Raw genomic sequence first — 24,091 nt, forward strand, 5'->3', positions numbered from 1 at the left:
CAGCAAAATTGTTTTTACCTCAGATAAGAATGGGATATAGTTTGGAATTAACATCTATAGTAACAGTATTGATTGTACGCATATAAGAATTTACACAATTAATGTTTTTCTTTTCTTCAAATATGACTATTTTACTGTATAATATATAGTCTTATTTATCAATATTCTTTGAAAACACTGTCAATCAGAAAATGAGTGAAGGCATAATATGCCACCAACGATAGAATTTCATAGCTGTCAGAATAAAACAATAACACATTGGATTCATAATTTTCTAATTAATTCGAAATGAAGAATACGGCCGGGGGACTATATTTGTAGCTCAATCTTAACAACTACAAATGAAATTAATAAATTTTCGAAGCTAAAACTTGATATTTGCTAAGCAGACCCTGGTAGCTCCAATTTTATGGTTGAATTGATTTTGATCAATTCCAATGCATGCACGCCTGGGGCAAAAAACAAGGTGCTACCACCGTACAAGCAAGCTAGCAGTATAGCCAGACTGCTTTCTATATATGCAGCGTATCGCTTCTGCATATAATGCCATGCATGCAATGTATTTGCTAACCAAGTAACTAGATAGTATTAGAGTGAGCGCTGTGAAAGTATGTCGGCATTAACATATTTCCGTATTGTGGCTGGCAGGTCAGTTTATAGCATCTGGATAATATAAACTCATCTCCAGAGATGGGAAGAAAATATAGTAAAAGTACGGACGCAACTAATTGATAAATAAATATATAAATGAACATATGAAGAAATAAAATAATAAATGCATATCAAATAATAAATGAATATAAATATTTCAATCAATCGATGATGCCGCCAATTTTATGGAGTCGTAATAAATTGCAAGACTAAGTACCGATAGTTTTACGCAGGGCAATTTCACACATTATCACGAAATTGTTTTAATCAAACGTAAATTAAATTATGCATGCTGCTACCGTTCCTTTTTGTCAACCCTCATCCACAATAAAATCAAAACAAAAAACAAACAAACAAAAAACAAAACAAAAAAAGGATATGCAATTAACATGGAACATGGGAAGTGGATAAATTAAAAAAGGGAATTGCACATATACAGATGTGACAATTAACTACAGCAGATCATGATAGTCAGCGCAGCATAGATAGATGTATTATGAGTTTGTAAACTGTAGCTGGATGAAAATTAATGAGTCGAAAATGTTATCAGGCATGCATTCGAAGTGTAAGAAACTTATAATATTTGGTAACAATTTACCAGATGTGCGTCTAAAAAAAGGGATTTCATAAAAAAAATTGAAATAAAAATAAAATACACACAAGAAATGCAAATGTATGAAAAATGACACATTACTTTGATGACAAATATATGAAAAATACCATGTATAATTAAACAAATACAGTTGAAGTTCATTGCTATTATTGGACAATAATTCAATAATCCATCTTTTCCTCATTTATATATAATATATATGCACCATCATATAATATGTAACAATGATAACAAAACCAAATATAATGTAAAAGAACTCCAGATGTCCACGACTGTTTTTCAACGGCTGTTTGTTTACATGGTTCAGATTGAGAGTTACGCTTTTAGGCACGTTATGTTTGAACATGTTGAACAACTGAAGCCTAAAGCATTTTTCCAATATACAAGCACACATGGTTTTCAACTCAGATGATGTGTTGCAATGTATTTATCGGCTGTTTGGATGCCTTACGAATGATCAAAATTCTTAACAAATGATTAAAAAATAAATGTTTAGGTAACCTTAAATAGTTAATGTTGTCATTATTTGTAGCAATAGATAGGAAAGGTGGTATCAACTACGCCCTGTCAATCCAAAACAAACTTAAATGAAATTTTCAATGCATTTTCTTGACAAAAAATCACGCCATTTGCAAATGGTAAGACAGGGAATTCCCTATTCCATTCAAGTTAAAAACGGTGTCATTGGAAAGGATCCTCCTAATCGCCATTGAAATCATTTACAGCAAGAGAGAAGAGAAAGCAAGGGTGGTATAAACTACGCCCTGTCAGGTCAAACAAACATATCGACTGCTTATTAACAAAATGGAACTCCCTATTCCATTCATTTTCATAAACGGTGCCACTGTAAGGATCCTCCCAATCCTCATCCAACCTCCCATTTAGTTGAACGACTGAAGGTGAGCAACCTTTGTTTCTAAAAGGAGCAATTCTATAATTAACGATCTTTTGTTTCTAAATATAGCAAGTCTATAATTATCACTATTATTGATAATCATTCACGTTTACCAGGCATGTCAATAAAAGTTCAGTATTGTTAACTGAATGTCCCACGTTATTGGGCATTCAAGTTGGTTTGCTATGCTCGAGTTCATATTGTAAACAATTCTTTTTTGACGTAAATATAGTTTTCATCACAAAAGACTACTACTATTTTCTGCCAAGGGAGGGAACCCTGGATATATGGATGACGTCACACATTCTATATAGGGTTCGTTGGCTAGACCAACGCACCCAAAAATAGGTACACTCAAACGCGGGGTCGACCACCCAACCTTAACAATACCCAAAATTCTGAGAATGTCGGACATGAGAACACTAGCTCGGATAAAGCATGAAAGTATATATACGATTCATTTCACTAAGTCAAATCATATCTGTAGTTGTAGCGTAACCGGAAACGCAAACTTATTTTGTCGCTCAGAATGCTGGAACATAACATCTCAGTAGAATTTGGAGGTTTGAATGATCCCTTCGTGGATGCCTTGCTAGAATTATGTCAGGAGACACAAAAGGTAGGAAAATGATGCCAGTATTCAACAAAATATTTATAATGCTTCCTACCAAATGTATTTACTTATATCTTCAGGACAATTGAGGCTATAATAGGATGGTTTTTGAGACACTAGTTTTCAACAACTTCATCTCTCTCTCTCTCTACTCTCTCTCTCTCTCTCTCTTTCTCTTCAGTTGTTCTTTTGATAGAGCTGGTTCAAGTTCAGTCTTTGGTATTGTTTAACTACGTTTTCATTTGTCTGCCTTTTTTTGGTTCATAAGTCCCATCCATGATGCTATTTTCTAGGTTGTTCTTCCATCATTCTGTTAACATAAGCGAACTAGTGACGCTATAGGATAGATGAGTTATCAAATAGCCTGCGGAGAATCCAAATGTTATAGTTTGTTTGGCATATAATAATAATTGGCGAAAATTATTTGGTTGTTGTTACTGCGTGCATTAACTAAGTCCCACTCCCAACCTCTGCTCGCGTATTCACATAAGCACGCACTACCAACGCGCAACTAGCGAAAGTGCTGTGCCACGCCATTCAATATCAATCATGCTATTTTTTTAAAGTTTTTTAGTATTATATGTGACACTGATTGGTTGCATTACAATGCTACTAGAAGAGCATCCCCCGGTGAAAAGTCCACATCAAGTGATTTTTAGACGTTTCTTTAGTTTACTTGATAGTCAGAACCAAAATAATTATCATCCTGGTATTAGTATAACATGTAATTGAGAATTGCTTAATTTTGCTGTAAAAATATCAGTATTTTGAGACAAATCGCTCAGTTAGTTATCCATTTTGCAGAAGCGTATTTGTGTTTTTTTTTAACTTATTTGTTTTTGAACGTTTTTATTTATCTAATCAAACTTAAATTAATTGATTTTAAGGGCTCGGTCACTAACCTTTGAACAGTATTTTTTGTGGGACCTAAGAGCACAGACACATCCAATTGCATTCTGAATATGAGGTATATCCTGATAATATCAAATAAATTTGATTTTTCGAAATTCGCGATATAATACAAATTTTATGGCAAATTATTAAAATTGACTTTAACAGTCCTCGAAGTAAACTGGGTAGACATAATCAATCTAATGCTATGTGCTTAAAGTATATAAAGATGGGAACAAAAGCCGACCATCATGTGAAAATTTTGATTTTTCGTATTGACGTTATATACACGAAGTTGCCCAAAAGACCTAAAATGTAAGGTCTTTTTGGAAACATCGTGTGTATCTCAATACGAAAGGTCAAAATTTTCATATGACGGTCGGCGTTTCCTCACAGATAAATACACTTTAAATACCTATCATTAGATTTACTTCAAAGACTGTTAGATGTCAAAAATGTCAATTTGTAATAATTTGCCATAAAATATGTATTCGCGAATTTCAACAAATCTAACTATATCATCAGGACATTCCTGAAAATCACGACATTCGCAAATGGTAGCAAATTCCCTATTTCTTTCACTGTTAAAGACGGTGTCATCGGAGTTCAGGATCCGCCAATCGCCGTGTAAGCTCATTTTGTAGCAAGAGAAAGAAAGGGTGGTATCAACTACGCCCTTTAAGTCCAAAACAAACTTCTCTAGAATATGTTCAATGCATGAAGGAAAATCACAACATTCGAAAATGGTACATGTAATGTAGGGAATTCCCTATTTCATTCATTGTTAAAAACGGTGTCACTGGAGTTTCCTCCCACTTGACATCCAACCTCCCATTAACAGTTGAACGACTGAAGGTGAGCGGTCTTTGTTTCCATAGAATGTTTGCATTTACCAATAGTTTCATAATCATTTGAGGACTCGGATAGCGACAGTATTTTTATGGGACCTGGGAGCACATCCGACATACCGAATTGCCTTCTGAATACGAGGAATATCCTTCTGATGTGATTTTTTTTAATTCGAGATATAATTCAAATTTTATGACAAACTATTTTTGACATGTAACAGTCTCCGAAGCAAACTTTATAAATCTAATGATATATACTTAAAGTGTATGTATCTGGGATAAAATGCCGTCCATCATATGAACATTTTGCCCTTTCGTATTGAAAATATAGATTTTTTTACCAAAAAAGACCTATAGATGAATACGATACGTCAAAATTTTCATATAATGGACGGCTTTTCATCCCACATACAATTTTAACAATTTTAAGTACATATCATTAGATTTATAAAGTTTACTTTGAGAACTGTGAAATGTAAAAATGATCAATTTTTAATAATTTGTAATAAAATTTGTATCATATCGCGAATTTCCCAAAATCAAAATAATTGAAATCAGAAGGATATTCCTCGTATTCAGAATGCAATTTGGTGTGTCTGATGCATGTGCTCTCAGGCCCCACATAAATACTGTGCAAAGGTGGGTGACCGACCCTTTAATAACCCATTTTCGCCCAACATGTCAGTTACAATTTCTTGCACCAACTCCTCAAAATGTAGTTTTCAATAATCTCTTTTGAGAATTTCCATGTGCCACTCCAAAAAACATTTCAAGTCATATAGGGAATACTTTGGTTGCGAACAGTTTAAAGGAAATCGTTGAGAAAAAGTAAAAGTGGACCCATGTGTAATTTGGTGTCTTTTCTTCCTTCATATAACGGTAGCGTTTTGCTTGGTTTTTAAAAATACTTGCAGCACAACAACAACAAAACACTTTTCGTAGTTGAATGAAAAGCAAAGCAGCTATGACCTGTAGGTTATTAAATGGAATATTCGTCAAATATACAATATAGTGATAGTGATATATTATTGCATAAATCATAAAGGTGTCCGTTGTTATCACTCGGGCTCCCAGACAATTCGTGAACAAAGGTGCCCTGGTCACCTTCAAGTCGTATGCATGCGTGGCTGCCCCAATACTATTTTTTAACTACTTATGTTTACCATGAAATGTTAGTTAAAACTATCGAGCAAAAATTATATAAATTTCTAGCAACGACATACTTCAACTAGCATAATTCTCAAGGTCGCGTTATGCAATCCCAATTGTAATGGTTAATAAATTACAAAAAGAGAAGAAGAAATATTATTAATGATAATAAAACAAAATAATAATAACAATAACAACAATAACAACAATAATAATTATTATTTTAATACCGGTAATTGTAATAATAATAATACTAATAATAACAATAATAATAACACTAATAATAATAATAATTAATAATCATTTGCGACATTTTCATAAAACCAAAACGTTCTAACTATAAACGATACTCCCATATCATCACTACTACGTCAAATTTATTCATGTACAGTATTTAAATTAAACGTATGTCAAGCAGTTATACTATAATATAGTGACCTTGATATACTAGTATTGGATAGTTTAAAATGGTATTCACAAAATTCTAATCCATAGTAAAAATTAAAACTACAATATACACAAAATATATATTTTATATATGCTTGCCAAAATTAAATTAAAAACACTTCTAAATTGTAGCCACAATCTGTCCATCAGAACCCATGTAAAAGACACATTCAATATCATCAGTCCTCAGGTAAGTCATCAAGAGCCCCATCAGGGGTAGATCGCATTGGACGGAAAAAAACGTTTAAGAAAGCCTCTCATAATTTATCGTAGCAGCGAATCTGTCGCTAAAAATATCTCAAACGGGCTGGGATTATGCCGGTACGTAAGCCTTTGAAGTCTACGGGTAATCGGGTCATTCAGGCAACTCGTTTTCTGATTGGTTGTTCTGTCGTATTGACGTTTATATGAAATGTATGTAAATCATATGCTAAAGCGACTCGCAAATTGTCCTCTGCTGCTGCATAAATTAAGCGATTTAGTTCAGCTCAGTATGACGTCACATCGATGAATTCTGCCTTTGACGCTGCTCGCATGCTCACCAACCATGGTGAAACCAATTAACAAGCCCGCGCTTATTGGCTGCTGCAAAATCATTTTGGAATGCATGACGCCTGTATGACGTGAGCAAGTTAGCTGGGTATCTATCTATCGCGCACTGATATACACATATACTATGGGTTCATTGAAATGATTCTAACACACATCATGCAGAGTGAGCTAGCGTGCTGGCCTTACTAAGATTTACTCGCGCGCTAGCTCGGCCGGGCTGACGGCTCATGACGGACCTGCCTCTCATTCAGCATCTAACCGTGTTTTATATTATAACTCCACGGATTTTTATCGGCGTTGTTTTACAAAAGCTGGACTAAAAATCAAAAGAAGAGAGAGCTACACACAGGGCTGTTTTATGCACCTAACTTCCTCTTGGGATATCATCCAAATAACGCGAAGTGAATATTGTTTTGATCGGCACGGAGTAACTTCTTGTCCGATCCATCTTGGAATTAATTTGCAAAAGTGGACCCGGAAGCTGCCAGGCGCTAGGGTAAGTGTCTCTTCTAAAACATTTGCAAGTGGCTTGATGCATAATGTTAAATTACTTTAAGAAAATCAGCTGTTACAATCGGCAACATAGCTCACATTATATCAACTCGATAGGAATTAGCTATCTTAAATAGGTTCCAAACTGTACATTGTTATATCGGAATATTTAACGATTTCGCGTTTCATGCACAAAAATTTGTAAATTCAGTAAAATGCTTGGAAAATTCCGTCAAGGATGTAAACATCTGATAATCTATATGATTAGAGAGATGTTATCATCAATTAAAAGTTTGCATTACTTCGCTACAAGCACGCCTCCCTTAAGACAAGTTAGTTCATTTACCATTTGCGTGCGTTATCATAATACAGCTGAATCACACATAGTAATGGTAGTCGTATTTAACATTTTCACCAAGTATTATTTTAGCACTAAAATTGTATTTTAAAATTTACTTAATTATTGATGTAAATTAAAATCAGGATTTGTCCTTGAAAATTTATTCGTTTAGAAAGCAATCATTCCATAAATTATTAGTAAAAAATCTTAACCAATTACTGGGGCATTGAATGAAACAAAACTAATTTGCTTCAAAATGACCAAATATCGGTACTTGACACATCAAATAAAATACGCGAAAATACAGACGGTTTAATTTACACATTTACTTTTTAACCACTGCAAAAATGGTACCCAATATGACCTAGATAATTTTGATTACTGAAACAATCCTGCCATGAAGGTATGCGCGCCTTCAGTCGCCATCATAGATATATTATGCATATTGGCATTATGCAGCAGCCGAAGCGACAATATTAAGCGGAGGCCAGGGCAGCTGATCGAGCTGAGCTATTTCTGCAGTGTTGTATTTGTACTTACTAAATGCGGCGCTAGATTGACGTCATCCGAGCTAACCCTGGAGCCCTCGAATGACGTCTATAGACTCTATTACGTAGTATAGACGTACAATTCCGATATTAAAAGTAGCTGCCTGCTTTCACTGAGTGATTGCTTTTACAGAAGCTCCTGTATCGCCGCCGAGGCGTTATTACTCACGTTTATTCAGTGTGGTAATCAACTTATTTCAAAATGAAATAACATTTTTGACTTAATATCGAGTAAATTTAAAATTTTCAATTTTACTTGCGTAATAATCTTGATTTTTGTACCTTATTTGATACTTTACAAGTAGATAGATATTGTGCACTGCAAATGCGCCAATTGCAGCATTAGTTTATTTCACCATTAATCTGATTTTGAAATGTTTCGTATTTGTTTATCTACTTCAACAGTTGTCAAACCTGCGTAAAATGCTCCAGCTTCAATTTTCAGGAACTTTCAAGTCACAAATTTCTTTAAATTAAAAAAAAAAATTGAAATGCGTTATTCTTGATATCAGTCAACAATGTCGTTTCTTACACTATTTCTTCATTACAGCACAAGGATAATTACCCATGGCTCAAACTAGTCATGTATTATCTGATTTTGAATTACCAACTTCTATGAAATTTATCGCACCGGTACTTCGTTTTCATTGGTTAAAACCTCTAGGGTAGGGATACTTTGTACTGAGACACATAGCATGGATTTTTAACATAAGACTGTTGCAACTTCTAGTGATAGGCTGTCACTACCAGTATTTGCTTCAAGGGTACAATACAGTGCTTTATGTTGGATTAGTTTATATTGCATGACATATTGCATAACAGCAATTGCAATAAAGTGTAGTAGAAGTTGGTATAGTGTATTGCTTCATGACCGCTGACTCCATTGATGATCGATTAATTATATATTGACCACTTCATTTGGATGTGTTTCCCCTTCATACAGACGGCGCCCGGCGTTTCACAAGATTCTTCTTTGAGCATGATGCTGGTGGGAACGGCGGCCAACTACTCGCTGACAGGTCCGTCCTCAAGTAGCTACTCAACCTCCTCGCATTTTAGCCTGGATTTGCCGGACATCTTTGACTACCTCCAAGGTGCATGACCACACAATAATCATATCATGTCAGATAGTGTAAATCACTTGTTAATCTACTTCAACAATCAATAATATTGATAGGACAATTTTGCACAAAATGCTGCTTTGAAATGTTGACAACATGGCGATCACTTTTCGCTTCGGGAATATTGGTCTTATTTTAGAATTGTTAATAACAGTCAAAGTTTGTAACGGCAACTCCAGCGTTTCGGAACTGCATTTGCTTGATTTCGCGATGTGTATAAGAGTGATTTACATTACCTTTTGTGACGCTAACACTTCAAACCCTCAACTAGAATTATCTCAAACACTTTCCTCGTGTTCAATAATGTTTTGCATTTGAAGCGTTAGTCTGATAAACTGGTAATCTAATAGCAAAAGTGTTACTTTTATTTGAATTTTACTTTTTTGTCTTGGTATATTTTGAATGCGTGTTCACGAAATACACACTGCCACATGGGCATGTTGCATGTTTGTGATACCCATGCAGAGACACATAATTTTCCAAATCTACCTTTCCTCTTTCGCCTCTTGTAGTGAACCCATAATTACCATTGCATTGCCGTGTATTTCATGTATAATTTCTGAACACGTGGTTGCGAGCTGTAATTGAAATAGTGTCTTTATAATGTGTTTGTCTGTGTTTGTATGGCGCGTGTAGTGCTTGTGCGTTTGTATAAATGTATCATATCGAAGTAACAAAAATGTAAATTTTACATAGCACTTAACTCAGTTTTTGCTTATTTTCTATAGATTCAGCAGATCCGAGTGCGGAAAGTCCTTGCACGTGTGGATTGCAACAGCCCGGCACCACATCTCCAGGAGTACCAGATTCAGGGACCCAAAGTCTTGCAAGTCCTGCTGGAAGTCACACGAGTAGCCTAGCAGATACACCAACACCCCAAAACCCATTAACACGACCTCCTCCCCCACCCTCGTCTCAACAACAGTCACCTCAAGCTGTGCGTACAAGTCTTCAACATAATATGCCATCATATATTGGAAAAATTGAGGTTATGCCAGCTGGTTTAGCACCAACAGAGCCTTTTGCTGGAGGTTATGGTGCCGTGGGTGGATTACCTAGTTTCCAAGAAACGTACGGAAGGAACATTCAGAGCTTACATCTAGAAAGACCAGATCCTTACGACAATCCAGCAGCAGCTGGACACCAAGCAACCGATTACTCATTGACAACTTTAGGGGATGATATGGACTTTCCTTTGTTGTCGGACTCTTCCCAAAGTACACTTTTTAAAGGGAACACAATACCTGTAACATCTGCTGGATTCAGTGCCAGTGAATCGGACAATTACCATCAGTACACTCCAAAATATAACCCCCGCATTTCAGTCAGTACACCAGTCTACACATCAGCACAACAGCCTCATGGTACTAACTATCAGTACACAATTGCTTCTAGTGATTCACACACATCGTATAGTATGGGACCGGCACAGTACCCTCAGGAACCTCCCCACCTTCGTCCTATGGAAGCTACAGTCCCGTTGAATCACGTGGTATTCAAGGCAGCTACACCCTCCTGTCACACAGTGGAGTGAGTTGGGTGGAGGGCCACACGTGAGCGGCGAGCTAGGTATGCCCCATCATGGACAAAGATGTTTGGATGGCCCCGTCCCAGGGTACGATACGTTGCATGATATTAAACCAAATTACCCACCCGTTTCAATCAACCCATCGACTGGTGGAATGTCACCTACAGCGCGAGGGATGCCAGGTCAAAGAAAGGCCAGTCCAGTACCTTCATTATCAATACCTGGAGTTGATCCCAACCCTTCGACGTCTCAACAACGCCCAATGAGCCAAGAAGGAACATGTGCCGTTTGTGGAGACAGTGCTGCCTGTCAACATTATGGAGTGCGGACATGTGAAGGATGCAAAGGTTTCTTTAAGGTGAGTCCACAGAAAAGAATGTGCTTACTTTTATGAACTATACATATCAAGTACAAAGTGTTTGTTCATGTACTGAAAGGAAAACTATATGTTTTTACTTTAAACCAATTTCGGTTGACTTCCAAATCTTCACAAAATCACATTGTTTAGACTTAACATTACATTATGTTTCGTGCAAACCAAAATGTATTAGGAATATCAATTAATTGCGTACCAATTAGAGGAAAGTTGGGCCATTTTAGCTTTTAATTTGCATGGATTTTGTCCCACTGAAGTCATTGTGAGAGCGAGTGCTTCTGTACGATTGAACAATTTTGTCACTGCCCCCTGAACATTTCACCCAGTAAGCCATTGATGTCACCTGTTTCAATACTTATTACCGATGAACATGATGAAGATCTTTAAAACGTAGAGCCGTTTCTTGTTTTGTTTTTCCAGCGAACAGTACAAAAGAATGCTAAATATGTGTGTCTTGCCAACAAGAACTGTACGGTAGACAAGCGACGCAGAAATAGATGTCAGTATTGCCGTTATCAAAAGTGCCTGGCAGTCGGCATGGTTAAAGAAGGTAAGCCATTTAAACTAAACAATCAGGCATCACTAAGAATAATTGCAAATAACCTAGTCCCTAGGCAAAAGATCTGCAGGATTACACCGTCAAAAGGATCCCCATGTTCATGTTATTTTGGGAAGCTGTTCTCTCTCCTGCACACAAAAGTTGGTTTCCAGACATCTTTAAAGGAACATGTATTCAACAGATCTATATGATTAAGCAGTTAAAATAGCAAAGCGGGAAACCGTTTCGTCAGAAAATAGGTAATTTACAAGAGATAGATAGAGTAAGAAGTGCTGATTAAGATAAGCTTACGAGTTGTGGGTTGTTTTTCTTTCTTTTTATTATAGTGGTCCGCACTGCGGGTTGAAAGGTCGTCGTGGTAGACTACCAACCAACAACAACGCTCATCACATTCAGAGCTTTCGCCTCCATCACCGCCAGTTAGTCTCATTACAGCACTAGTTAGAGCCCATGTAGACGCCTCACCTGCAAAGGCTAATTTAAACTATGAACAGGTAAGCATCTTCCAAACAATACAATATTAGAGCCCCTCCGTAGAGGGCGACCCAAAAGTCTATAGAGCTGTAGTAGGAAAATGGATGTAAATTAAATTGTGCACAGTTAATAAGGTACTAGCTTTTGCACATGACCCCACAGCCAAATTGAGGGTCAATTTCGAAAATCAAGGTGACCACAATGTGCGCGAGGATGTTCTCTCTCATTTGAGATGACCAAATGATGCAGATATCAACAAGTCACGAAATGACAACCAATTGAAGGTACAGATTCTTCCAAAGGTGCACTTTTCGCTTTCATCAACGTTTTACTTTCGATCAAGTAGCATTTTACATAAGAAACAAATTCCCCAAACATGTTTCAAAATTCATTGAGGTTGATAAACCAGACATAAGATTATAGGTTGTTCAGGCAATGCCACCGATGTATAGCCAATTTACCGGGTCAATTTAAAAGCATTCTCTATTGACCTTCAATTCAACCTTCAACCTCCAAGATATTCATATCATATGCCTTTTTCTTTCAGTTCCGGATGCCGGAGGCAACAAGCAGTCCACTTTCGGACCAGGAACAGCTGCAACAGTTCTATGACAATTTCGTTTCGTCCATTGAGGTGATCAAAGCTTGGGCCCAAAAGATTCCTGGTTTCACAGACCTTTGCGAAGATGATCAAGAGCTGCTGTTGGCATCATCGTGCTTAGAATTGTTTGTACTTAAAATGGGTTATAGGTGAGTATCTTTGATATAATCCGTCTCATCTTTACCAAACAAGTCCGGCAGTATTTTATATTGACAAGAGAATAACCAATCTAAGAGAGTATTTAACCCTTTGAAAACGATGTTTGTGAAAGGAGACTCGAATGGAGCACATCATATCATGACGACCATGTGATTATCTAAATGAAATGTTCATCTTTGTGTGTAAAAAATATATCTCACAATACTTCTTCTTATAAAGAAACAACAAGGTCTTACGTCCGACTACCCAAATCCAGCACAATGCATTTCTTTCTTGTAAAGATATATTGCTGAACTCTTCACGAAATGTGCAATACACAATTAATACATTAATAATGTACCGAGTAACCTGACAATTCCAATTTCTCTTTCTTAATATCAATGCAGGTTAAATCCAAACGACAACTATGTGGTCTTTTGTAACGGCAACGTACTTCATCAACGGCAATGTGAACGTGGCTTTGGGGAATGGCTGGATGATATTCGCGCCTTTTCCAAAATTCTTACATCGTTAGAAGTTGATATTTCATCGTTTGCCTGTCTTACTGCCCTGGTACTTGTCACAGGTATGTACCAAATCAATTAGTCTTCGTGTGCTTTTAGGAACATCATATCAAGGACAGGAGAGTTGTTGATAAAATTACAGTAAATGCCATCCATTCCAAGAAATTCCTTTGTTGTCCTTTCAGCAAATGTGCTAAACTTGGTCATATTTTAAATCTTGAGATTTTTAAATGAGATTTCATATCTTCTGATTTTTAAGTTATGCCTCCTTTAAGTGAGTACCTCTGTTTAATAGAATACTTCTCAGAAATATATTTATTGTGCCTTCTTCTTCTTCCTATACTTCTGCTTTACTGATAAGTGGCACGTGTGGACAAAGGACTTAAATACTGAAACGCATAAAATCGTAAATCAAGCATAAAGCGATAATAAATATAAACTTATTGTATATATTTTATGTATTTTTGTATCTAATAGAGAGACATGGACTCAAGGAACCAGCTAAAGTTAGCGAACTACAAAACAAGATAATTGGCTGCTTGAACGACCATGTGACCTACAATACACCGGCATCAAATAGGGCCAATTTCCTGTCTCGGTGTTGCTACAGCTCCCTGAGCTGAGAGTGCTGAGTAAGAAAGGCTTGCAAAGACTTTACTTCCTCAAATTAGAGGACTCTGTACAGGCGCCTGCTCTTATTGATAAAATGTTTCAACCGAATCTGCCTTATTGATTTTAAATAACACTATACTTGCTAATTCTATTATCTTACACATACTTATGGCTTTTAGGCACTGTACATATTTCTCCTCACGGATGTGTAATAGAAATACCTTTCCCTACTATAATAGTCATGATGAAAAACACAAGCTATATATTTTGACTTACGTTATAGTAAAGTTGGTCTTATTTTACAGTTTACGGGTTTACTGTCTATTTGCAATCACAATGGAATAGCTGTACAAACTTACTGCTTAAGATTTTCAAACTTTACAGAAACTGTTCTTTTAAATGTCACTGTCATGATGAAAATTTGTATTTTTTTCTTTTATATAAGAAGTTGTGTAGAGTTTTATTTGCAATTTTACGGAGTACTACTGCCACAAGTGAAACCAATTGCGATTTCTGGCCCTTAATCTCTATGTATAATGATCCCCGATGAAAAATGATAGTAAATTTTATTTATTTTGTGTGTGTTATATGTGAACATTTGATGTTGTACTCTGTGATAGAAATTATTCTATAATTATAGTAATACGCACATGCACCTGTACTTAAATTGACACCACCTGAGCGTACTACACAGTATAGTTACAAAAACCGTATGCAAGTGTTTAAAACAACAAATTTTAACTAACTTTGTATCTTTCAGTTCACTATTGTATCTAGATGTATAAAATGCTGCCCGTCCAGTCACAATTTTGATGTTTCCTCTTGCCAGTTCTTAGACGTTTTTAGATGATTATCATTCAGCATTTTATTTGGCAACCAAATTTAAACTTGCCCTCTTATTACAACTCGTACGTGAAACGTGATCTTGTGCAATTATTGGTGGTAGAGTTTAGCCCGTTGTTGAGTGGTGAAGTACAATTGGTATCCCATAATTATGAGTGTTGTAAATTTCTTGCTATTTCACTTTTGAATGATCCACTTAATTTAAAACGATTTAAACGTGATTACAAACCAGTATTGTATGTATTTAACGAAACGCTAAAATTCACTTAGCTTTTAGAGCACTTATTACGAAACAATTCCACTGTAATGATTTTGTAAATAAGAGAGAAATTATATTTGATTTTGCATCGTTGACATTTTACCTTATATTTATACCTGAATTAATGAAACGTTCTAAGCATAACGGAGTGGCCTTCAAATGGTAAATATGGTAAAAAGTCATCGATGCATATGCAGGGAAAGAGTATTATCAGAATAGAGACTTAACACTAATCATTACAAAACATATGGTGCCCCGTTGTTTGATATTGTGACACTGTGAAGTTGTATGTCCTTATTTGTGTGTTTCAGCAGCTTTTATGTGCCAGCAGCTTTGATGTTTATAGATGATTTTTATTTTGAAGACTTATACAGAGAGATGTTATATATCAAGAGTTATTTTTATTTACTGAAGTATTATGTAAGTTTTGGTGGTCTCGTGCTAGAACGTGTAAACCAACCTTAAATTGGCATTTTGTATATCCCAGTGTAAAGTGTACATATGTGATATATTAATGTATAACTTAAAAGTATGTTGTGCCTATTGTGCATACTAAATGCTGTTTAAACTTGCAGTCAATCCGACTGTGGCTTTATAAAAAAACAAATTTGGGTATATAGCAACAAATACTACTGAAATCGAAAAACCTCGAAGTAATTGAGATTCTGCTATTTAAAAGGCAAAGCTGAAGAGAAACATTCAGCGTATATTGTATAGATATGAGCGTTATTAGCTGGTTTTTTATCGATTAATTTCTTAATTTCATATTTTGGTACGGTACTATGATCACTTAAGTGACGACGTTGGCATGAATTGGTAGTTAGACATTGATACGAAAACAAAAACCTAATGGAGTAGATGATTTTATTACAAACAACAACAGATAATACGTTTTACTATCTTGCAAAATGTAGATCGACGGTGTATGCAAACCCTTATTGTACAGTTGTATAGAAAGCCCAAAATTCGACTGTCTTCAATTAAGTATAGACAAACCTGCATTTGTAAGACATGATACTCTCTCATGTTGTTGTAACACATCAGTTTTTCTTGAATTTCTGTTACAATTTTGAACGTATTTCACTGCTGAATTTGTGCAATGTCTTTATCACAGTCTTTCATACTTTGTAGTTCAATATAGTCGTTGTCGACACATTTTTATGTTTATTTTAATTATTATTTTGCAATTGATTTTATCTTTCGTAAAATCACGCTGGAAATTTATACATGTTTTAAAAAAGAGAGACAATCATCATTTTTGTTTTCCTTTTTGATTTGCCATTGTGTTACTTACATACACGTGATTTTTTTTTTTACAAAATAATACAACGGCAATGGCGAATGAACAATTTGAGTGTTAGATTTTAATTCGTAAATCATACAGACTAGAGTATAGCAAACCCTCCTAGTAGGGCTAGATTGTGGATACATTGAAACTTAAGTGTACTTTTGATTTCCGGTTTTTTTTTCACTGAGTTTTAATTTCAAATTTTGACATGGCAACGTATATTTTTTCGGTTTTTTATTTTGAAAGTAACTTCTTTTAATTGTGACTAGCAAGTATGCGTGTGTACAGTTCAGTAGTCTGATAGTATTTCTACCACGTTTAGTTTTATTACTTTTTGACACAAATTGGCGATTTGAGTATGTAGTGTTACCTATGTGGAACGCCCTGTATTCGTCGTAACTTTGAGATTATTATTTGTATCTTATGTTCCGTTCTGTACCAGAACTATTATCAGGTACATTGATTTTTTTGTCTACGTACACTCATTTTATTACAAACTACATGAAATTAGAAACAGACACTCGTATACTGAAATATGTGTCACCTTGCTAATAGGCAAATTGGAGGCTTTAGAATAGATTTGGCTCTGCCAGTTTATGTGACATTTTCCACTTTTGAGTTTTTACACTTTTGACATAAAACTGCCAATTGCAATCGAATATTGTATGCGATGTACGACTACGTTCAATGTACGTATCGCTAACAGATAGTAAAATGTATTCTACCTAATAGTGATATTATTTTCTTATAATTTGGAGAAGCCTAAATCTTCAGATTGGAAAATGTTTTTTGCACTATTTCAACTTTTAACTGCCCACAATCAGGTTTGTTTGGAAGAAAACGAATTTTAATTTTAAAAACACTGTCCCCATTTGTATAAGTGATTGAAAAAAAACCTGACAACGATTGTCTTTGTTCCGCAACACTGACATGGAGGACATCATTTCAACGTTTTATTTTGGAAAGGCGGAGGGAAAGAGGGTCTGAAAAGTATTTCACGAGGTAAAATTATGTATGAAAAGAGAATATATTTTCCTATTGTAAGCGATACAAATGTTATTTATTATGATTTGCATTCTTTTGTATTAAAACCTCAATGTAGTCGTGATTATGTAATGTCTACTACAGACGTTTGTAAACCTTAAGCCAAGCTTACCTTCTTATATATTTTCGTTGTTAAAAAACAGAGTGATACAAATTTTATATCGATGTCCACCAGAGAGTTGAATAAATATATAAAACAAAAATCAAACACTTTTGTCGTGTACTATCATTTGCGTTTCTTTTCTTAAAACGTATAGATATAAATGCTTACACTCTTAAAAGGGTCTCGTCGAATATGACTATAGATTCCAAATTAAACAAGATTTCATTACATTTCTAGTCAAATTTGACCAGAAATCTTGTCAATTTGACACAATTTCTGGTCAAATTTGACTAGAAACCTAGTGAATTCTTATTTTACCACGAATCTAGTCAAATTCCACTAGATCTGTTTAAGAGTGTAGAGCTTGCACGAAAAACCAAACACAAGCGAATATAAGCTTTGGCACTTCAAATAATACATTTCCATATCTATAAAAACCGAAACAACTTCAGAAGATAAGAGATTAAGCAAACTAAAAAGATTTGGAAGTTGCACGCTATAATTGGACCGTAACCGTAAGAAAAATCTTAATAAAAGATAAGTGAACATCCGCCTACTGTGCATCAGACGCACAGATGCCCTTTAATGTAATGAATTATTAGTTTGAATCGGACGAGCTCCATGCAGGTAACACAATTCAGATGGTTAACTAGTACCGTCAGCACACATTTAGTTAAAGACCACGAATGACGTCATACCACTGTGACGTCATTCATTTGCCCCTTGTTCGGTGTTTTGACGTCATCCATTTCTTTTCACTCTATAGTATCCAGAATCGCTGTTTTGACGTCACAAGTCTATAAATATCATCTTATTGACGTAGATCTTTTTAAGGTACCTACGTCATAAGTGTCCTAATATATATATGGATGAATATTGAACATCAAGTTGTCGTGCTATTTCTGTACGCCATCAATTATTTATAAAGGTTGCAAGAGTAATACATGCAACGTTTCTCATTCATTATACGCCACTCCTACAATAGTAATGCGCTGCGAAAATCCTCGCCATAAATTAATTTCCCAGGGCAGTAAAATTATCAACCACTCACCGTCTCCATCCGGGTACTTGTGCTGGGTGGGTGCTGCACACTTTAGCTGCTATAGAGCTGATGCATTGGCAACTTTGTTGCCTTCTATTGAATTTATAGAGGCTTAGTTTTCAGGCACTACTGAATTTTAAAAAAAAGAGGATAAGTAAAGACTTCTATTAATATCTCAAGTTAAAGTTACCTTAATGATTCATTTGATATAACAGTTACAATATTTTAATATTTTGCGATAAATCGATGAAGGATCTGTGGGGAATAATGCATGCCGTGTAAAAATTTGCACAAACACAAACAGCGCTTTTATTATTAAAACAACATTTTGTTTTAAACAATTCGATTAGAAAGAGTATGGATAATTTTAAAAACATTATAGGAAGAAAAATGTCGAAAATGAAGAATGTTTTACCATGTATTGCCATAATTGTGGCACATAATGCTGACACTCTTGAACCTGCCATCACCAACAGCATATATGATAATCAATGTTCTCATCCATGTGCTTTCGGGGCTGCCTGTGACTATCTTACGGTTCTCAATACTTAACTCAAACTGGAACGTTTTCTGGAATAACAATAATAATCCATTCCATTATAAGTAACAATGTGCAACAATAAGGTGAAAATATGTTCAAGAACATTTATTGTGTCACACATGCATCGATTCACGGACATTTTGCAATGTGTTGAGTTTGTTACAATAATGTGAGATGGATATCCTTTTTTCCCTTTCGAAGTATGTCCATTTTGTTTGTTTTTTAATCGTTTACTTTTCAATATCATTATTAAGTAATGTTTGAAGTTCGACGGATATATTTTTCTTAGAATAATCTAATCATATCAGCGATGAGGCTGAAACCGAGCCTGCTAGGCCACTTCGTCAACAACACCCACGACCATTCCCCGGGACCATTCCGATAATCGTAAGTCGTCGTGCTCGCCATTGAACATGTTGAAAACAACTACAAGCGTAGAGTAGCATGAATAAGTAAATGTCTTGGAATGTGTTGAACATTTACAATGCCAACTAATGAAAGCACTAAAGATACTTTCAACAGTCAGTCCAATTACAGAAAACATTTCTGAAGTATTCAGATAGGTGAATATCGGTGTGATATGTGGACTGAGAAGGCCAGAGTGATTCGGTAAGAGCTTACAAAACAAAACATGCAAGCACCATTTGTTGGGAAATAAAAGAAGAGCACACGCACATGCAAGATGTCAACGTATTTATTAATTAAAATCCACGGAAAGGAAACTTAAAAACGCAATTATTTTACAGTACTTCACTTGTTAACTAAAAGCTTACATGTAAGTAAATTAATGGCATTAATTTAATGTTGAATTCTTGCACGCCTGGGGAGTCTGTATTGAATCCACCCAAAAGTACTGTTTAGCAGATCTGTTTAGCAGACCTTACCTCACTCGCCATTTAAATCTGCATCCAACACTAGTGCAACGTAGTCAACATATAGATTTACTACGATGAATAGGCTAAATGTTGTTTGAAATTTGTTTCCAAACAGCTTACTCATACATAAAGCGAAAAACATTACTTAAGTCTTCGGCGATTACAGTATACAAAATATGTGTTTTTAGGTGAAAATGGTCTTTGGGTGAAACTCTCTGTGAAAAATTAAAACTGAATGTAATACTATAGTATTACATGGGTGTACCTTGTAACGGTCAGATATTGCAGTTTTCGACTTAATGTTTATAAAAAGCAGCATAATTTGCTGTTTCATATGGTTATTATATCACGAAAATTAGACATACGGTTTGTAATTACGATCGATTTAATTACATAAGATTATATGGACGCTTTTAAGGGTAATATCAGTGTAATGTATGGTTATTTATTAACTCTCTTCCCAGAGGCTCCCTCTCTATACATACATAATACTCTGTATGTTGTTTTGTGATTCTAAATAACAATGGAAACTCTTGAACACAAAATCTATTAACACAAAATTCCTTTATATGTACATTATCTCTGTGTTATATAAGTGTCATATCCAGTGATGCTGGCGACCATGGAATGCCAATCCATCCTGTTCTTTGCCAATCTGAACAGCTTGGTGTTATCTACAACCATCCAGGCTGCGATGCTTTGAAGATAATATATTGTGTTCTGGCGACCTCTGTCTCTCCTTCCTTTAATCTTCCCCCGTAAGAAACAAACAGTGTCCTAAGAAATCAAGCTGCAGTTTCCAAATCTTCTTCAGAAGCATCCCTTGACTTCCAGCTCTATGTAATACTGTCTCATTTGTAATGTGACTTGTCCAAGGGCTCCTCAACATTCGACTGAGGAACCACATTCAGTTGCTTGCAATCGATCTCCCATTAACTTTGAATCTAACCAGCTCTCGCAACCACATTTCAGAATTGCTAGTACACAGCAATCCAAGACCATGAGTCTTTATAGTCATGGTGAATTTCAAATTACAAAGAAGGGTGCTCTTCTTGTGAGAGTCTCTTTTGCCATTGCAATTCTCCTATTGATTTCTCTGTCACACTTCCCATCTGATGTCATCCAGCAACCCAGATGGCTAAACCCATCAACTTGTTTCAGATTTCCCCATGGACTTTAATGTTGCAGACTGGAACATCCTTCTGTTTTGTAACTACAAGACACTCAGTTTTCTTGCAGCTGATGAAGAGTCCTTTCTTCTCACTTTCAGTCACAACTTTTTTGACTATTTACTAAAGGTCTGACAAAAGATGTAGCTATCATGAAATTGTCATCTACATATCTTAGATGGTTAATATTTTACCACCAATCTTCACTCCTGGTAAATTCCCCAGTTCTTTCGGTACCCACTTGCTGTAAAAATTGAATAAATCCGGCGAAAAATCACACTCCTTGCCACATTCCTTTTTTGATTTCAACACACTCCCCTACGTCATTGCCAACTCTGATTACTGCTGTCCGGTTCTAGTACAAATTTCTGATAAATTCTCATGTCTTTGCCATCAATATTAATCTCACTCAAAATATTCAACAGGTCCTCATGCTTTACGGTGTCGAATACCTGAGCGTAATCAATAAAACACATACAGGTCTTGCTTCATTTCTATCGTCCTCTCAGATGACATTCTCAACATGAAAATTGCGTTCCTGAAAATTTCATTATAATAATCTGATATCACATTATTTATTCCTGTTAACACAAACTAAAATCCAAGGCCCTGACAATTGTGTGTCATTGAGGTTCCCCTGTAATAATTTTTATTGAATAATGACTTTGCAAAGGGCAGCCAAGGATACACATGGTATCAAAAGATACCCCCTCCCCAGTAGATGACATGGTAATGAAATGCTGGCAAGTCGTTTACTTTAACAAACATCTCTACATTGAGTTTACAAGAGATCCTTTGGTCCTGGACTCAATACCACAACCTCCTAGCCAACCGTTTACAATGTTTACACTAGACTAAGAATCTTGAAGTAGACAAGACAATAAAAGCTTATGAACATTAACAACAAAGCCTGCGGTCTGAATAAAATATAGCTGAAACGCTCAAAGCAGGTGGTAGTTCATCAGTTCAATGACGCAGATGTTGCTAAAGATCGCAAACTAAGTTCGGCTTAGAAAAAATAGACTGAAGTGCTGGCCTTATTACACTGTTTAAGAAATGTGATATATTGGACCTAGCTAACTACAGAGCTGCAGGATGGTCCTTAACAGAATACAGAATACCATTGAAGACCATTTGACGAGGCCCAGCGTGGATTCAGAAGAGACAGGGCAACCTCATATATCTATCCATTGGAACTTTGTTGATTTCAAAGCGATCTTCGACACCATTTGGCTCGAAGCTCTTTGGAAAGCCCTGAGATCAATAGGAGTTGATAGCAAACTAGCTGATCTCATCGTAGTCAAGCCCCATCAGATCAAGTGTGCTATAATTGTTAATGGAAAGATATCTGAGTGAGTGGGGGATGGGGTAAGGTAAGGATGCATACTATCACCAGCCTTATTCAACCTTTTACTGGAGTTTGTTATAATGAACGATTTAGAACAACTTGATTCAGGCGTCAGGATGGGTGATGTCAGGATGGCAACATCCGCCATGCGGATGACGTCACCCTGTTGTGGTTTTTGACAGGTTCCAGATTACCACAGACGAATTGGATATAATGTGCAAAAATGAGGTATGAAGATCAACTCAACTTAATGAACAATTATAAGAAAACGACCACGGGATATTATCCTTGATGCACCAGTCGAAAAGTTCAAAAGATGTGAAGAGACGGGCCAGACTTGCTGCTTGGGCCTTTGCTGAAAAACACAGTCTGGTCCAATCACAACCTGACAAGATCTTTAAAGGACATATTCTATAATACCCTCATACTACCAATTGCAACATGTGGAGCAGAGTCTTGGACCCTCACAAGATCTACTACGCACCAGTCTCTGAGATGAGGTGTCTCCGCTCCATACTACATGTATACTTGGTGTATCATTGAGAGACCGGATGAGAAATGGAGAAATTCGTGCCCAGCTTAGTAAAGTATGACAGCAACTATAACAGAAGCTGTGTCAAACGACGTCCCAAGTTGGTTGGCCTTGTTTGAGGACGCCTAACAATAGATTACCAAACCAAGTCTATCACCAGTCACACAACGAGACCATCCACCACTTCGTTAGAAGGACCAAATACAACATGATTCCCAGTTTCCAAACGAATTTCTACACTCATAAGTCAAGTCACAGTTTTCCACAGCCGATGAAGACTGGAATTACAAAATTGCAAAAACGACATTAACTATCAGTCCACGTAAAGTGATTATTGTGCCTCAGTTTGAGTAATACAACACTTCTCCAATACAGCAGCATGTACTAATAATCTTAATCCGATTAGAACATTTTTGGACATGAATTAATCAAGAATATAAGCCCCAGCTTTAAATCCCTTGTAATCAGCCGTTTTTGCTCATGTAGTTAAGTGTAGTGGTGATTGGAAAGAGTAGTTTTATTTATTCATGCTTGTATTAAGCCGTTGTTAAATACTTCACTATTCAAGTCTCAACATGCTTAAGTCTTTTGCAATTATTTAACAAAATAGTTTAGACGTTGATTGTATGTTACATTTTTCTGAAATGTGCGTGCAGTGTCCAGCTTCAATCTAATTTTATTATGTCAATCTTAATACTAGCTTTGAATTCGTAATATATTTTCGGGGTGTTTTTTTCTGATATTTTGTCTCTGTGCGGGTCCCGAACTGGCCGAACATTATGAGATGCGAGCAGGACCCCTACAAAGCAGGCGATTTGTTGCAGACAAAGTACCAATGGCCATTTCTATGAATGCAAGGGAATTTAAAATATAAGGCAACCTGTTTACTGATAATATGGTACACACCGGGGTACACTCTTGTGTAACATATTTATAATCATCAGATTGCAGATGCAAACACGTCTGGCATCATGGTCGATCTTTTCTTAATTGCCACGATCCATTTGGCGAGATGAAGTACAGTATAATATAATAGAAATAGAAAGAGTCGGCAAGAGTAACTGAACTTTCAGAT

General features: G+C 35.9%; 2 protein-coding genes across 2 annotated transcripts in view; one reads left to right on the forward strand and one right to left on the reverse strand.

Annotated features, from left to right (window-relative positions):
* Positions 1-19,073, reverse strand: part of LOC140153282 (choline/ethanolamine transporter flvcr2a-like) — a 124,085-nt gene extending 105,012 nt beyond the window's left edge. The window contains exons 1-2 of the mRNA XM_072175986.1: positions 18,967-19,073; positions 18,561-18,680 (exon numbers count right to left, since the gene is read on the reverse strand). Coding sequence (XP_072032087.1) covers positions 18,561-18,569 — 9 coding nt within the window. The 5' untranslated portion in view covers positions 18,570-18,680; positions 18,967-19,073. The remainder of the gene's footprint in view (positions 1-18,560; positions 18,681-18,966) is intronic.
* LOC140153284 (nuclear receptor subfamily 4 group A member 2-like) lies at positions 6,557-17,614 on the forward strand. The gene is given in 12 exon segments (XM_072175988.1): positions 6,557-7,155; positions 8,983-9,133; positions 9,889-10,688; positions 10,690-11,046; positions 11,485-11,614; positions 11,950-11,961; positions 11,964-11,995; positions 11,998-12,117; positions 12,645-12,847; positions 13,244-13,422; positions 13,838-13,957; positions 13,960-17,614. Coding segments are annotated over 11 exon segments (2,199 nt in total). The 5' UTR covers positions 6,557-7,155; positions 8,983-9,021; the 3' UTR covers positions 14,094-17,614.
* Positions 19,074-24,091: the final 5,018 nt, after the last annotated feature.

The sequence above is a fragment of the Amphiura filiformis genome, chromosome 5 (assembly GCF_039555335.1).
Source record: "Amphiura filiformis chromosome 5, Afil_fr2py, whole genome shotgun sequence".
In the NCBI taxonomy this organism is placed as follows: Eukaryota; Metazoa; Echinodermata; class Ophiuroidea; order Amphilepidida; family Amphiuridae; genus Amphiura; species Amphiura filiformis.